Source organism: Tachyglossus aculeatus, chromosome 4 (assembly GCF_015852505.1).
Source record: "Tachyglossus aculeatus isolate mTacAcu1 chromosome 4, mTacAcu1.pri, whole genome shotgun sequence".
Lineage (NCBI taxonomy): Eukaryota > Metazoa > Chordata > Mammalia > Monotremata > Tachyglossidae > Tachyglossus > Tachyglossus aculeatus.
This window is the reverse complement of record NC_052069.1, coordinates 54,697,765-54,714,985: the sequence shown is the minus strand read 5'-3', so window position 1 is coordinate 54,714,985 and position 17,221 is coordinate 54,697,765. Positions and strand designations below refer to the sequence as shown.

At 44.1% G+C, this 17,221-nt stretch overlaps 1 protein-coding gene across 1 annotated transcript in view; it reads right to left on the bottom strand.

Moving 5' to 3' along the window:
- Positions 1–12,458: 12,458 nt before the first annotated feature.
- LOC119926961 (putative ferric-chelate reductase 1) overlaps positions 12,459–17,221 on the bottom strand; it is a 59,911-nt gene continuing 55,148 nt past the window's right edge. Inside the window, exon 17 of the mRNA XM_038745442.1 lies at positions 12,459–12,979. Coding sequence (XP_038601370.1) covers positions 12,890–12,979 — 90 coding nt within the window. The 3' untranslated portion in view covers positions 12,459–12,889. The remainder of the gene's footprint in view (positions 12,980–17,221) is intronic.

The window sequence follows — 17,221 nt, the reverse complement described above, 5'->3', positions numbered from 1 at the left end:
GAGCATTAGCTAATTTTGGGTGTGCATATAAGAGGAAGAGGGGGAAGGTGTGTCTGCCTATCTTTCAAGCCTGTCTGTCTACCCACTCCTTACTCTTCCACGGTTCTCCCCACTTTCAAAGCCTTCTAAACTCATATCATCAATCATATTTATTGAGTGCTTACTGTGTGCAGAGCACTGTACTAAGCGCTTGGGAAGTACAAGTTGGCAACATATAGAGACAGTCCCTACCCAACAGTGGGCTCACAGTCTAAAAGGGGGAGACAGAGAACAAAACCAAACATACTAACAAAATAAAATAAATAGAATAGATACGTACAAGTAAAATAAATAAATAAATAAATAAATAGAGTAATAAATATGTACAAACATATATCCATATATACAGGTGCTGTGGGGAAGGGAAGAAGGTAAGATGGGGGGGATGGAGAGGGGGACGAGGGGGAGAGGAAGGAAGGGGCTCAGTCTGGGAAGGCCTCCTGCAGGAGGTGAGCTCTCAGTAGGGCCTTGAAGGGAGGAAGAGAGCTAGCTTGGTGGATGGGCAGAAGGAGGGAATTCCAGGCCCGGGGGATGACATGGGCTGGGGGTCGATGGCGGGACAGGCGAGAACGAGGCCCGGTGAGGAGATTAGCAGCAGAGGAGCAGAGGGTGCGGGCTGGGCTGGAGAAGGAGAGAAGGGAGGTGAGGTAGGAGGGGGCGAGGGGATGGACAGCCTTAAAGCCCAGGGTGAGGAGTTTCTGCCTGATGCGCAGATTGATTGGTAGCCACTGCAGATTTTTGATATCTTTCTTAAGATATCTTTCTTAAGAGGCTTCCCTGGTCTAGGACCTTATTTCTCCTACTCACCCTCCCTTCTGCCTTCTTAGTCAATAGGCTCTGCACTCCTTAAGCTCTCAACATTTGCTCCACCACTAGCCTCACTACACTTCCATACTTTTTTCTGTGGTATTTCTTGAGTGCTCATTATGTGTCAAGCGGTTTTCTAAGTTCTGGGGAAGATACAAGATAAGCAGTTGATTCTCCCCTCCCCCTCTAGAGTGTGGGTGAGGATTGTCTCTCTTTATTGCTGTACTGTAATAATGATGGCATTTGTTAAGCGCTTACTATTCATTCATTCAATCGTATTTATTGAGCACTTACTGTGTGCAGAGCACTGTACTGTTGGCCACTAGCGGACTTGACATGACTGACTCCATTTTGTGTATGCCGACAGTAACCCTCCATTTTGTGCAGGCTGAGAGAACAACTCCTTTTTGTATTTTATGAAAGGCTCAGCAACAGATATCTATGCAAGGCCATAGGGCAGATAACAACCACCTGCACAAGGCAGTGAGAACAGGGAAAAATGAGAATTTGTAACATCCTGTCAGTCCTAATTGGATTCCTGAAATTCCCAAATGCTCCGCTCCCATGTTGCTGTAACTCAATAAAAGAAACAGTGAGAATGGGATCGGGGCTGCTTGTCACTCGTACCTCTCCCGGGAGGTGAATGGGCAGGTAGCCACTTTCCTTTTTTACTGCTCTATCTGAACTCATGTCTCCGAGTCATTTTTCCTATCTGCATCACCGCCTTGGGTACACGAACCCTGCGGCAGATTTACACCGGTTACCATGTTTTTGCACCCTACTTGTCGATAACAGTACTAAGTGCTTGGGAAGTACAAGTACTGTGTGCCAAGTAATAATAATGGCATTTGTTAAGCACTTACTATGTGCAAAGCACTGTTCTAAGTGCTGGGGGGATACAAGGTGATCAGGTTATCCCGTGCGGGGCTCACAGTCATCATCCCCATTTTACAGATGAGGTAACTGAGGCTCCGAGAAGTTAAGTGACTTGCCCAAGGTCACATAGCAGACACGTGGTAGAGCCGGTATTCAAACCCACGACCTCTGACTCCAAAGCCCATGCTTTTCTAAGCGCTTAGGGGGATACAAGGTAATCAGGTTGTCCCACATGGGGCTCACAGTCTTAATCCCCATTTTATAGATGAGGTAACTGAGGTCCAGAGAATAATAATGATGGCATTTATTAAGTGCTAACTATGTGCAAAGCACTGTTCTAAGCGCTGGGGAAATTACAAGGTGATCAGGTTGTCCCACGGGGGACTCACAGCCTTAATCCCCATTTTACAGATGAGGGAACTGGGGCACAGAGAAGTGAAGTGACTTGCCCAAAGTCACACAGCTGACAGGCAGCGGAGTTGGAGTTTGAACCCACGACTTCTGACTGCAAAGCCCGGGCTCTTTCCCCTGAGCCACGCTGCAGGGAAGTCAAGTGACTTGTCCAAAGTCACACAGCTGACAAGTGACAGAGCCGGGATTAGAACCCATGATCTCTGACTCCCAAACCCGTGCTCTTCCCACTGAGCCACGCTGCTTGTCCATTCCCAAGTGCTTAGTACAGTGTTCTGCAATCAATCAATCAATCAATCAATCGTATTTATTGAGCGCTTACTATGTGCAGAGCACTGTACTAAGCGCTTGGGAAGTACAAATTGGCAACACATAGAGACAGTCCCTACCCAACAGTGGGCTCACAGTCTAAAAGGGGGAGACAGAGAACAGAACCAAACATACCAACAAAATAAAATAAATAGGATAGAAATGTACAAGTAAAATAAATAAATAAATAAATAAATAGAGTAATAAATATGTACAACCATATATACATCTATACAGGTGCTGTGGGGAAGGGAAGGAGGTAAGATGGGGGGATGGAGAGGGGGACGAGGGGGAGAGGAAGGAAGGGGCTCAGTCTGGGAAGGCCTCCTGGAGGAGGTGAGCTCTCAGCAGGGCCTTGAAGGGAGGAGGGCCTTGAAGGGAGGACTGCACGTACTGCACACAGTACGTGCTCCGTAAATACGATTGAATGAACGAATTGGTTGAATTCTCTCTGTGTGTCTCCTTGGCCTGCTGTTGTCGCTCCTCACCAATCTCAGTGGAGATTAGCAACTCTTGGGTCACACCCCAGCGGAGCCCTGCTTTTTCCCCAAATCTTCGCTGTTTGCACTTCACAAAGGACCGCAGAATGGCATGCTGCCGATTGTCAAGCACTGTGCACGGAGACCGTGCCTTCTCTGTGGATTTCCAAACCAGTTGGCCTGCCCAGAAAACAACCCCTCTGTCTCTCTTACATCCATCCTCTTCCCAGCCTTCGCTCTGGTCAAGTGTGGTGAGAGCAGTGACGCTGAACCACTACCATCTGGTGGAAGTGGCCTTTGCCTGCAACTTACTGAGGGGAGAAGGCCACAGCTGCAGAAATTGGTAATAAATGTGGTATTTTTAAAGCTTTTACTATACTTGGCATAGTAATAATGCCTAGTAACTGCTCTCCCCCTTCTAGACTGTTCTCCCCCTTCTAGACTGTGAGCCCGTTATTGGGTAGGGACTGTCTCTATATGTTGCCAACTTGTACTTCCCAAGCGCTTAATACAGTGCTCTGTGCACAGTAAGCGCTCAATAAATATGATTGAATGAATGAATAACAATTATAATCATAACTATGGTATTTAGTGGGCCATGTACCCCCAGCCCACGTCCTCCCCCTGGCCTTCCCAAGCTTCCCAAGCGCTTAATACAGTGCTCTGTGCACAGTAAGCGCTCAATAAATATGATTGAATGAATGAATAATAATTATAATCATAACTATGGTATTTAGTGGGCCGTGTACCCCCAGCCCACGTCCTCCCCCTGGCCTGGAATGCCCTCCCTCCGCCCATCCGCCAAGCTCGCTCTCTTCCTCCCTTCAAAGCCCTACTGAGAGCTCACCTCCTCCAGGAGGCCTTCCCAGACTGACCCCCTCCTTCCTCTCCCCCTCCCTTCCCCCCACCCTTCCTCCTTCCCCTCCCCACAGCACCTGTATATATGTTTGTACAGATTTATTACTCTATTTTACTTGTACATATTTACTATTCTATTTTATTTTGTTAATATGTTTTGTTTTGTTGTCTGTCTCCTCCTTCTAGACTGTGAGCCCGTTGTTGGGTAGGGACCCTCGCTATATGTTGCCAACTTGTACTTCCCAAGCGCTTAGTACAGTGCTCTGCCCACAGTAAGCGCTCAAAAAATATGATTGATTGAATGAATGAATATTTGTTAAGTGCTTACTATGTGCCAGGCACTGTACTAAGCGCTGGGGGGGATACAAGCAAATTGGGTTGGATACTGTCCCTGCCCCTCGTGGGGCTCACAGTCTCGATTGCCATTTTACAGATGAGGTAACTGAGGCAAAAAGAATAATAGTAATGATGGCATTTGTTAAGCATTTACTGTGTGTCAAGTACTGTTCTAAGCTCTGGGGTAGATACAAGGTAATCAGGTTGTCCCATGTGGAGCTCACAGTCTTAATCCCCATTTTACAGATGAGGTCAGTGAGACCCAGAGAAGTTCAGTGACTTGCCCAAAGTCACACAGCAGAGTAAGTGGCAGAGCCAGGATTAGAACCCACGACCACTGACTCCGAAGCCCATGCCCTTTCCACTAACCCACACTGCTTCTCGTGAGCGCTGGAGTAGCTACAAGGTAATCAGGTTGTCCCACATGGGGCTCACAGTCTTCATCCCCATTTTCCAGATGAGGTAACTGAGGCACAGAGAAGTTAAGTGACTTGCCCAAAGTCACACAGCAGACAAGAGGCAGAGAAGGATTAGAACCTGTGACCTTCTGACTCCCAAGCCTGTGCTCTATCCACTATGCTATGCTCTACTAAGAGGTGGGTTAAATAGGAGATAATCAGATCAATCAATCAATCAATCAATCGTATTTATTGAGTGCTTACTGTGTGCAGAGCACTGTACTAAGCGCTTGGGAAGTACAAGTTGGCAACATATAGAGACAGTCCCTACCCAACTGTGGGCTCACAGTCTAAAAGGGGGAGACAGAGAACAAAACCAAACATACTAACATAATAAAATAAATAGAGTAGATATGTACAAGTAAAATAAATAAATAAATAAGATGAGATAATCAGGTCGCAAACAGTCCCTGTCCCATGGGGTTCACAGTCTAAGTGGAAGGGAGAACCAGTATTTCACCCACATTTTACAGTGGTAAGCTCCTCGTGGGCAGGGACTGTGTCTGTTTATTGTTGTAGTGTACTCTCCCAAGCACTTAGTATAGTGCTCTGCACACAGTAAGCAGTCAGTAAATATGATTGAGTAAATAAATGAATGAATGACACTGAGAACCAGAGAAATTAAGTGATTACCCAAGGTCTCACAGCAGACAAGTGGTGGAGGCTGATTTAGAACCCAGGACTCCTGGCTCCCAGTCCTGCCTCTCGGCCAGTCAGCCTAATCTATGTCTGTGAGGGGATGTATCCTTCCTTCCTTCCTTCCTCTCCCCCTCGTCCCCCTCTCCATCCCCCCCATCTTACCTCCTTCCCTTCCCCACAGCACCTGTATATATGTATATGTTTGTACATATTTGTTACTTTATTTATTTATTTATTTATTTTACTTGTACATATCTATTCTATTTATTTTATTTTGTTAGTATGTTTGGTTTTGTTCTCTGTCTCCCCCTTTTAGACTGTGAGCCCACTGTTGGGTAGGGACTGTCTCTACATGTTGCCAACTTGTACTTCCCAAGCGCTTAGTACAGTGCTCTGCACACAGTAAGCGCTCAATAAATACGATTGATGATGATGATGTATCCACTGAGGACTTCCATCACCAGGTCCCAGGTTTCTGGGTCACTGATCAGACCAAGGGTTTACAATGGAAAAGGATATGTAGCTTTAAAGTGTCCATTTGTAACATGAGTCCTAAGTATGTAAAGAAGACCCTTGTGAAGGAGGAGTAATGTCATTTTCACACCTGAAGGCCAGCCACGTGTGTTTCACATTGCTGCTGTAAGTGAATTTCACAACGGACCCAGCTTAATCTGATCCCTTCGAGTCTCATCGGTTTTCCCAGAAAAACAAAGCTGATCCGAATTTTGACAATTCACATCAGTTCAAATGATGAGGCCTTCTTGGAGGGCAGCCAATTTAATGAACCACGTTAGTTTGTAAGCATCTTTGGATTAAATAATAATAATAATTATGATATTTGTTAAGCACTTACTATGTGCAAACTACTGTTCTAAGTGCTGGGGGGATACAAGGTGATCAGGTTGTCCCACGCGGGGCTCACAATCTTGAGAGCTCACCTCCTCCAGAAGGCCTTCCCAGACTTAGCCCCTTCCTTCCTCTCCCCCTCATCCCCCTCTCCATCCCCCCATCTTACCTCCTTCCCTTCCCCACAGCATCTGTATATATGTATATATGTTTGTACATATTTATTACTCTATTTATTCATTTATTTATTTTACTTGTACATATCTATTCTATTTATTTTATTTTGTTAGTATGTTTGGTTTTGTTCTCTGTCTCCCCCTTTTAGACTGTGAGCCCACTGTTGGGTAGGGACTGTCTCTATATGTTGCCAACTTGTACTTCCCAAGCGCTTAGTACAGTGTTCTGCACACAGTAAGCGCTCAATAAATACAATTGATTGATTGATTAATCCCCATTTTACAGATGAGGTAACTGAGGCACAGAGAAGTTAAGTGACTTGCCCAAAGTCAAAACTGACAATTGGCGGAGCCGGGATTTGAACCCATGACCTCTGACTCCAAAGCCCGGGCTCTTTCCACTGAGCCCCGCTGCAAAAGCCAAGTTCACCAGGCAAAGAAAGAAGGAATTTTCTGGCCAGGGGCTCTGGAACAAAGCTTTACCTTGGGGACCTTTTTTCCCTTTCTATCTCCCCCTGAGTACTAAATCCCATTCTCTAAGCACTGTTACTCCAACCCATCCTCAGTACATATACACTTAAAGTATTGATGCAAGTACTCAGTTGCTTCCCTTACCGTTAATTTATTTTAATGTTTGTCTCCCCTGCTAGACTACTCTCCTAAGCTCTTAGTACAGTGCCTTGCATAACATAAGTGCCTAATATAGTCCATTGATTTGATTGATTCATTCTTCCCTGACATCATCACTATCAAGTGGAAGATGGGGCAGAAAGTAGCACTTATGTTTATAGCTTTAAACCCTGTTGCTTCCCTCTACCTGTAATTTTCATCGGTTTCTGGAGGGCAGAGATCAGATCTATTAACACTATTTAATTCTCCTAAGGACTTAGTGCAGCATTCTGCACAGAGTAAGCACTCAGTAAGTACTACTGTTAAATTGATAGAAACCTCTGAGAAGTGTTCTAGGAGTTTTGATGGGAGTAGCAAGGGAAAACACCATCAACCCATTCCTCAATCAATCAGTGGCACTTATTGATCATTTAAAGAAGCGGTGTGACTTAGTGGCAAGAGCCCGGGCTTGGGGGTCAGAGGATAAGGGTTCTAATCCTGGCTCCGCCACTTGTCTGCTGTGTGACCTTGGGCAAGCCACTTAACTTCTCTGTGCGTTACCTCATCTGTAAAAATGGGAATGAAGACTGAGCCCCCAGTGAGACAACCTGATTACCTTGTATCTACCTCAGTGCTTAGAACAGTGCTTGGCACATAGGAAGTGCTGAACAAATACCATAATTATTATTACTGAGTATAGTTCACTATACTGATTGTACTATACATATGGTAAACATGATCCTTGCCCTTAAAGAGATTATGCTCAATAAATATGATTGAATGAATGAATTACCATCTAGTGGGAGAGACAGACATGAAAATAAATTAAAAGGAAGGGGGAAGCTACTGAATATAAAGATATATACATACGTGCTGTGGGAATGAGTATCAAAATGCTCGGGGGTATGAACCCAAATGTATAAGCAGAAAGAAAAGGGTGGGGAGAGGAGAGGTTAATCAGACATTGACAGCTGAGTAGTGTAAACTGAAGGGAGGAAGAGGGCGGAGAGGTTTGAGGTTGGATTCGCACGCCTCACCCCCAGTTGCTGTGATTGTGTCCCCTAGTTCATGTCCACCTGGCTCTAAAGTGTGGCCATCTAAACCAGAGCCACATCTGGCACAATCTGGGCATAATTGTGTTGGCAGTAGTTTGGCAAGTGATACCACATTATGCCACTGGAATGAGGAATATGGTCATGGTAGAAGAACAAATTAAATTCCTCATGTTTTGGCAGGCAATCTATTTCTTGGTGGGCCCAGGAGGATAGTATTTCCTTCTATATTCAAGCAATAGGAAGGCCTTAATATTAACACTAATACTAATAATGGTATTAAGTGCTTACTATGTGTCAGGCATGGAACTAAGCACTAGGTTGGATGCAAACAAGTTGGACATAATAATAATAATGGCATTTATTAAGTGCTTACTATGTGCAAAGCAGTGTTCTAAGCGCTGGTGAGGGTACAAGGTGATCAGGTTGTCCCACGAGGGGGCTCATAGTCTTCATCCCCATTTTACAGATGAGGTAACTGAGGCACAGAGAAGTGAAGTGACTTGCCCAAAGTCACACAGCTAACAATTGGCAGAGCCGGGATTTGAACCCATAACCTCTGACTCTAAAGCCCGTTCTCTTTCAACTGAGCCATGCTGCTTCTGTATCATAGCGACATAGGGCTCTCAGAGGGCTCACACAGGGCTCACAGTCTGAATCCCCATTTTATAGATGGTGTAACTGAGGCATAGAGAAATCAAGTGACTTGCCCGAGGTCCCATAGCAGACAAGTGGTAGAGCCTTCCCTACCCCCGATCAGAATCTATTATTAATCAGTAATAATAACGGTGTTTGTTTTAAGTGCTTACTTTGTGCCAAGCACAATACTAAGCACTGGGGCAGATACAAGATAATCAAATCCCAGATAGGGCTCACAGTCTAAGTAGGAGGGAGAACAGCTATTTAATCCCTATATTGAAGATGAAGATGAGGGACCCTCGGAGAATTGAAGTGATTTGCCCAAGGTCACATGGTAGACAAGCGGCGGAGCCAGGATTAGAATCCAGATATTCGCTAAAATCCTCCCTTTCCTCTCCATCCAAAATGCTACCACATTAATATAATCACTCAAAATAATAATAATGATAGCATTTATTAAGCACTTACTATGTGCAAAGCACTGTTCTAAGCGCTGGGGAGGTTACAAGGTGATCAGATTGTCCCACGGGGGGCTCACAGTCTTAATCCTCATTTTACAGATGAGGTAGCTGAGGCCCAGAGAGGTTAAGTGACTTGTCAAAGTCACACAGCTGGCAATTGGCGGAGCTGGGATTTGAACCCATGACCTCTGACTCCAAAGCCCGAGCTCTTTCCACTGAGCCACGCCGCTTCCCCATCCCTGCCTGGATTAGTGCAACAGCCTCCTTGCTGACCTCCCAGTCTCCTGTCTCTTCCCACTCCAGTCCATACTTCCCTGTGCTGCCCAGATCATTTTTCTACAAAAATGTTCAGGACATGTCATCCCATGCCTCAGGAAACTCCAGTGGTGGCCCATCCATCTCCGTATCAAACAAAAACTCCTCACCATTGGCTTTAAAGCACTCCACCACCTTGCCTCCTCCTACCTCACCTCATTATTCTCTTTCTATAACCCTCTCCCCCATCCCCCTTGTCTCCCCCTTTTAGACTGTGAGCCCACTATTGGGTAGGGACTGTCTCTATATGTTGCCAACTTGTACTTCCCAAGCGCTTAGTACAGTGCTCTGCACACAGTAAGCGCTCAATAAATACGATTGATGATGATAACCCAGCTCGCATACTTTGTTCCCCTAGTGCTAACCTTCTCACTGTACCTCCATCTCGCCTATCTTGCCACTGACCCCTAGCCCACGACCTGCCTCTGGCCTGGAACGCCCTCCCTCCACCAGATTATAAACTCGCTGTGGGCAGGGAATGCATCTGTTTGTTGTATTGTACTCTCCCAAGTGCTTAATATACTGCTCTGTACTTAGTAAGCACTTAATACGATAGAATATTTCCATTGTACTTGTACTTGTACTTCCCAAACGCCTAGCGCCTAGTACAGTGCTCTGCACACAGTAAGCGCTCAATAAATATGATTAAATGAATGAATAATAATAATGATGGTATTTGTTAAGTGCTTACTATGTGCAAAGAATGAATGAATGAATGAAACTGTACCCATCAACCACCATTCCCTAGAAGTGCTCAGTATAGGAGTAAGCACTTTAGGAGTAAGGTCTCAGTAAATACTATTGATTCCTCAATGTGTTTTGGGCAATATTTATGGAACAGAGAAGCAGCATGGCCTAATGGAAAGAGCACAGGCCTAATCCCAGCTCCGCCACTTGTCTGCTGTGTGACCTTGGGCAAGTCAATTAACTTTTCTGTGCCTTCGTGGCTTCAACTGCAAAACGGGGATTGGACGCCTGTTCTCCCTCCTATTTAGACTGTGAGCCCCATGTGAGACAGGGACTGGGGACTGTGTCTGACCTGACTGACTTTTATCTACCCAGTGCTTAGAACAGTGCTTGACACACAGTAAACGCTTAACAGATACCATCATCATCATCAGTCGTATTTATTGAGCGCTTACTGTGTGCAGAGCACTGTACTAGGCGCTTGGGAAGTACAAGTTGGCAACATATAGAGACAGTCCCTACCCAACAGTGGGCTCACAGTCTAATTCTAATTTTAATTCTTGTTCAATTATACCATAAAAAACCAAACAGAAATATAGTAGTTACATTCCTTAAACAGATCTCTTAGACAAGCCTGAGCTGAATCTCATTTTCTGGGGTGTCTTGCCACTGGATTTTTCCCTAGTTGGCAGCCCCAAGGAAGCCACCCATCATCATCATCATGGCATTTATTAAGCGCTTACTATGTGCAAAGCACTGTTCTAAGCACTGGAATCAGGGCTACTTGCTCTGAACAGATGCACTGGGTTTGTTGGGCTTCTTCCTTACAGGGATTTCCTTGGTTTCAAGGTGTCTGGAATTTAGGGCAACTTAGGTGGGATGGGGATGGGGCGGACATATATAGAAAGAGTAAAGGTACTGAAAGAGAGAAGGGAGAAAGAGAGAAGGGGAAGGGAAGAGGATGCATTAAATCAATTAATGGTATTTATCATTTCCCCCTATGGTACTTCTATTTCCCTCCCCCCTTTTTGTGAACCACTGTGCCTCTCAACCCCTCCTGGAAGCCCCATCTCCTATCCCACTCGGAATTCCAGGAAATATGGTCATTCCACACACCTTCTGTATCCTGACATAGTGTTACCTATTACGTCTTTGGTATTCCTCCCACTCCCATTTTTTGTACATCATTTTTTTGTACATCATTTTTTTGTTCAATTCCCCTATTAGAATATCGACACCCTGAAGAAGCAGTGTGGCCTAGTGGAAAATAACAATAATAATAACAATAGTGGTGTTTATTAAGCGTTTACTATGTGCCATGCACTGTTCTAAGCGCTGGGAGATACCCCCCCACCCCGCCCCGCCTTACCTGTACTTCCCAAGCACTTAGTACAGTGCTCTGCACACAGTAAGCGCTCAATAAATACGATTGATTGATTGATTGAAAGAGCACGAGTCTGGGAATCAGAGAAACTGGGTTCTAAAGCCGACTCTAATACTTGCATGTTTTGTGGCCTTGGGCAAGTACTTAACAGCGAGGCATAGCAGACAGAGCCCAGGTCTTGGCGTCAGAAGGACCTGGGTTCTAATCCCAGCACTTGTGTGCTGTGTGGGCAAGTCACTTCAACTTTCTTTGCCTCAGTTACCTCTTCTGTAAAATGGGGATTAAGACTGGGAGCCCCATGTAGGACAGGGACTGTGCCCAACCTGATTTACTTGTATCCACCCCAGCGCTTAGTACAGTGCCCAGCCCGCAGTAAGAGGTTAAAAAATACCTCAATTGTCTGTGTCTCAATACCTGTTCTCCCCTCCTATTTGGATAGTGAGCCCCATGTGGGGCAGAGATTGGGTCTGACCTGCTTGTCTTGTTACTACCCTGCTGATTATTACAATGCTTGGCACATAGTAAGTCCTTAACAGATGCAACTATTTTTATTAGCATTTTTATTACTGCTAATATTAGCAATAGTAATAGTAATAATCAAAATAATAATGGTTTGCCCTGCTTTTGTCATATTTTCCCAAGCAGAACAGTGTTTTACACTCAGCAAGGGCTCCATAAAGGATGTTAATTTGATTGATTGATTTTTCTTTCCTGCCTTTTATTCCCTCAGTCCAATCTCCAAGTTCTTTGATCACTGGGGATGGCGGTGCCAGACCCCCCAGCTTGGGACTCCGGGGAGGCTCACAGGTGTGATTTGAGAAGAAAAATGTTGTGAGCCACTGCCCTAAGCAAACTTCATAGGCACAAGCCATGAAAGAGAATGGATGAGAACACTACAGAAGAGTACATTTTGCCCTGAGACGAACTTGGGAACTTTCTGTAGAGTGGTTTCTTTCCAGGGTTTTTAAAGGACGAGGCCAAGAGGACAGTTGTGGTTAGATTTCCCAGTAGACGGATTCAGAGGAACCCAGGCAGACTCTGCTCCCACACCAAGGTCTTGATACCAAAACTAATACCTTCTTCGTGTTAGAGCATTTCCCTTTTAATTGTAAATGAACCATGTACATACCGTAAAACATTTTATGTCAGAATATTAAAACGTGACATGAAAGCAAAATGTAGAATATACGTACAGAATTTATCAAACTGAAAATAATCAGAAAAGAAAGGGAAGAAACGTTGACATGCAGGTATTCTATTGTTGTGATTAATAATCTCCGAAAGCACTGGACAGAAACTGTATAAAAATGAATTTATCCTTTTTTGTAGAAATTGATTTAAAAATTGTTCATTTGCCCTAAAAATTCCTTACTAAATTATTATAAATGGAATGAAAAAGAATCCATTTCAGTTGCGTTATGTTTTCCTTTTTTATACTGGAAAATAATTCAGTCACCAAGATAATAATTCTTCTCTTCCTTATAGGGAAGATCCAGAGTCTTTTTTTTTTATGACTGTCCAATTCCAACAAGCAGTGCTATTAGAAATGCCAGGTTTCCACAGAGATGAATAAAAAACACCCTGATTTCACCTTTCAGCTGAAAAAGAATGAGAAATTGGTTAACTGAAAAAAATTAAAATTCTTTTGTCTCCTGGAAATACAGTTTCCATCCTAGTCCAAATACCTACGAAGCAATGTGATTTAGTGGAAAGAGGGCTGGCCTGGTCAGAGGACGTAGGGGTCTGATCCTGGCTCTGTCACTTGTCTGCTGTATGACCTTGGGGAAGTCACTTACCTTTTCTGTGGCTCAGTTACCTCATCTGTAAACCGGGGATTAAGACTGTGGGTCAGGGACCGTGCCCAGCTGATTATTTTGAATTTACCTCGGTGCTTAGTACAGTGCCTGGAACATAATAAAAGCTTAACAAATACCATAAAAAAGGAATCTCAAACCTGGTTGACTTTTAAAAGGAGCATAATAATAATAATAATGGCATTTATTAAGCGCTTACTATATGCAAAACACTGTTCTAAGCGCTGGGAAGGTTATAAGGTGATCAGGTTGTCCCACGGTGGGCTCACAGTCTTCATCCCCATTTTCCAGATGAGGTAACTGAGGCACAGAGAAGTGAAATGATTTGCCCGAAGTCACACAGCTGACAAGTGTCAGAGACAGGATTCGAACCTATGACCTCTGACTCCAAAGCCCAGGCTCTTTCCACTGAGCCACGCTGCTTCTCTATCTGCGTTATCTTTTGGAAAGGAGACAACTGCAGGCTGGACAATTATTTTAAGTCATTCAAGGGATATTTACCAGCAGTTCGAAATTTGCTTTTATCAAATTGTCTGGGCCCCAAATCCAATTAATATATTCAACAGTAGGTTGTTGAACGGTAGGTTCAACAACTTAGGTCACAGGTTAGCATGGACTATGCCTCTTGGGGTGGAGGATGATCTCCACATGGGTGGATGATGAGTAACCAAGAGGATAGGATTAAAATATAAATCAACTCTAACAATTAAGTACTCCAAAGCTCAAATCACCTGCCTCAATTCCCTCGTTCAATCTGCTCAATCCCAGCCTGCTTAAAACAACTTCTTCCTTCAAGACCACCATTCCAAAATTCTCCCCATCTTCTTCTCCTAAAATCCCATTTCCTTCAGGAAGTGGTCCATGAATAATTCACAATATCCCAATCATTTCATTCCATCACTCATCCTGAGCACGTACAAATTTTATTACCATCCTTAGCACTTACACACACATATAAATAAAAAAAATGGATTTTCTTTTGTATTTTGAATTACACAATTAATCAGTAGCATTTACTGAGTGCCTACCTTGAGCAGAGCACAGTACTAAGTGCTTGGGAGAGTGTAACAGAGGCACCTTAGAAGACAGGATCTCTGCCTTCAAGGAATGTATATCTTGATGATCAGGTTGTCCCCCGTGGGGCTCACAGTGTTCATCCCCATTTTACAGGTGAGGTCACTGAGGCCCAGAGAAGTGAAGTGATTTGCCCAGAGTCACACAGCTGACAAGTGGCGGAGGCGGGATTAGAACCCACGACCTCCTTCCTCTCCCCCTCCTCCCCTTCTCCATCCCCCCGCCTTACCTCCTTCCCTTCCCCACAGCACCTGTATATATGTATATATGTTTGTGCGTATTTATTACTCCATTTATTTTACTTGTACATATTTATTCTATTTATTTTATTCTTTTAGACTATGAGCCCACTGTTGGGTAGGGACTGTCTCTATATGTTGCCAACTTGTACTTCCCAAGCGCTTAGTACAGTGCTCTGCACATGGTAAGTGCTCAATAAATACAATTGATTGATTGATTGATTGATATACTTAAACTACTTCCTGTAATTCCCTCCTGCAGACTCTGGGTAAATAGATTTTGTCTGTCTACCTCTTTAGATTGTAAACTCCTTATGGCTCTGTTATGAGAGTCATGTTTCTGTTATTCTTTCCCAAGTGCTTCACACTAATTAAGTGCTCAATGAATACCACTTATTGATTGATAATGAAACAAAATTCAGGGGGCAAGTTCAAGGCAATTTACTTGAGAAGAAAAAATTCAAACTTCAAATTCTTTCTTTGTCTTTTCCCTTCAGGATTTTTAGCATTGGGATTGACTTTAGCCAATAACTTAACCTCTTTTGGTCAATGATCATCTCTCGTTTCCACTCCAGGGTCATCTTTCTTCCCTGATATGTTCTCTTTTACTTTCTGTTCCTTCGACCTAATCTTCGAGAAGCCACGCTCGTCATCTTCTGTGGAATTTTTTCCTCTTACATTTGTCTTTTGGCAGGGATTCTTTGGCACGTCTAGCACTTCATTAATTTTTTCTTGGATTAGCAATATTGGCTGTTAAATTTATCCTTAACAACTCATTTTGATCAAATTGAGAGCTCACTCTCATAACTTTTAGATCCATATTCATTACTTCTCAGTCTACTTCATACCATCTAAAGATTGTCTTGAAAGTCTATGAATTTCTTATCATTTTTTTTTCCAATATATGCATCATTTTTTTTGGTTTTTACTTATTTTCAATTCCTTTGCATCTCAGCTATCCATTCTGTCATCGTTCATCATCAGTGGTATTCATTCATTCATTCAATGGTATTTATTGAGCACTTACTGTCCTTGGGAGAGGACAATACAACAGAATTGGTAGAAGCGTTCCCTGCCCACAAGCAGAGAAGCAACATAGCGTAGTGGATAGAGTATGACCTGAGAGTCAGAAGGTCATAGGTTCTAATCCTGGCTCTGCCACTTGTCTACTGTGTGACCTTGGGCAAGTCACTTCACTTCTCTGTGTCTCAGTTCCCTCAACTTTAAAATGGGGATTAAGACTGTGAGCCCCATGTTGGACAGGGACTGTGTCCAAACTGATTTGTTTGTATCTACCCCAGTGCTTGGTATAGGGGCCTACCACACAGTAAGCACTTAAATACCATAATTATTAAGGAGTTTACAGTCTAGAGGGGCCGGGCTTCCCCACAGCAGACTGGAATCGGGGGAAGGGAATGATCCTGCCCCCACGTCTGCACCGCCTCTCTACTCTGGGCAGCCCCTACCTGAAGAAGATGTCCTTTCCTTTTCCTTTCTCCTTTCCCATCTCCTTCCCTTCTCCTTTCCCATTTCCTTCCCTCCTCCTTTCCTTTCTCCTTCCCTCCTTTCCCATCTCCTTCCCTCCTCCTTTCCCATCTCCTTCCCTCCTCCTTTCCCATCTCCTTCCCTCCTCCTTTCCCATCTCCTTCCCTCCTCCTTTCCCATCTCCCTCCCTCCTCCTTTCCCATCTCCTTCTCTCCTCCTTTCCCATCTCCTTCCCTCCTCCTTTCCCATCTCCTTCCCTCCTCCTTTCCCATCTCCTTCCCTCCTTTCAAGAGCACGGGCTTTGGAGTCAGAGGTCATGGGTTCAAATCCCGGCTCCGCCAATTGTCAGCTGTGTGACTTTGGGCAAGTCACTTAACTTCTCTGTGCCTCAGTTACCTCATCTGTAAAATGGGGATTAAAGACTGTGAGCCCCCCATGGGACAACCTGATCACCTTGTAACCTCCCCAGCGCTTAGAACAGTGCTTTGCACATAGTAAGCACTTAATAAATGCCATTATTATTATTATTATTATTATTATTATTATGTCCTTGTGGTCTCTGCCTTGTATCGATTATGTTCCCTGCATATGAAATCTAGGCAGATGTCACAAATCAGTTCTTGAAGTTCCCCCCTTTTGTACTATGTACTCCACTTCTACGACATTTCAATATTTTGTCTTCGACAATAGAATTTTGCAACTTCCTTAGTACCTTTGTTTCCGGGCGCTTTCATATTTCCGTACATTATCAAAGACTTTCTCTAGTTTTTAAAATTCTAGGAAAGAAGTCTTTCCTTTGTGTGTGTTTTTCCTCAACAGTGAGTAGAAGATGGAGCGTGGCCCAATTAATGGGAAGCAGCATGGCCTAGAGGAAAGAGCATGGGCTTGGGAGTCAGAGGACCTGGGTTCTAATTCCGGCTCTGCCAACTGTTTGCTGAGCGACCATGGGCAAGTCAGCTAACTTCTCTGTTCCTCAGATCCCTCAACTGTACACTGGGGATTCAATAACCGTTCTCCCTCCTACTTAGACTGTGAGGTCCCATGTGGGACCTGGACTGTGTCCGACCTGATTCACTTGTATCTACCCCAGAGCTTAGAACAGTGCCTGACCCATAGCAAGCGCTTAAAAAATACTATAATCATTAATTATTCTACAAACTGGAAAGGTACAGGGATTGTCTTGGAAACCTCAATGTAGTAATACTATTAAAGGGAGAGAGGGGGAAGG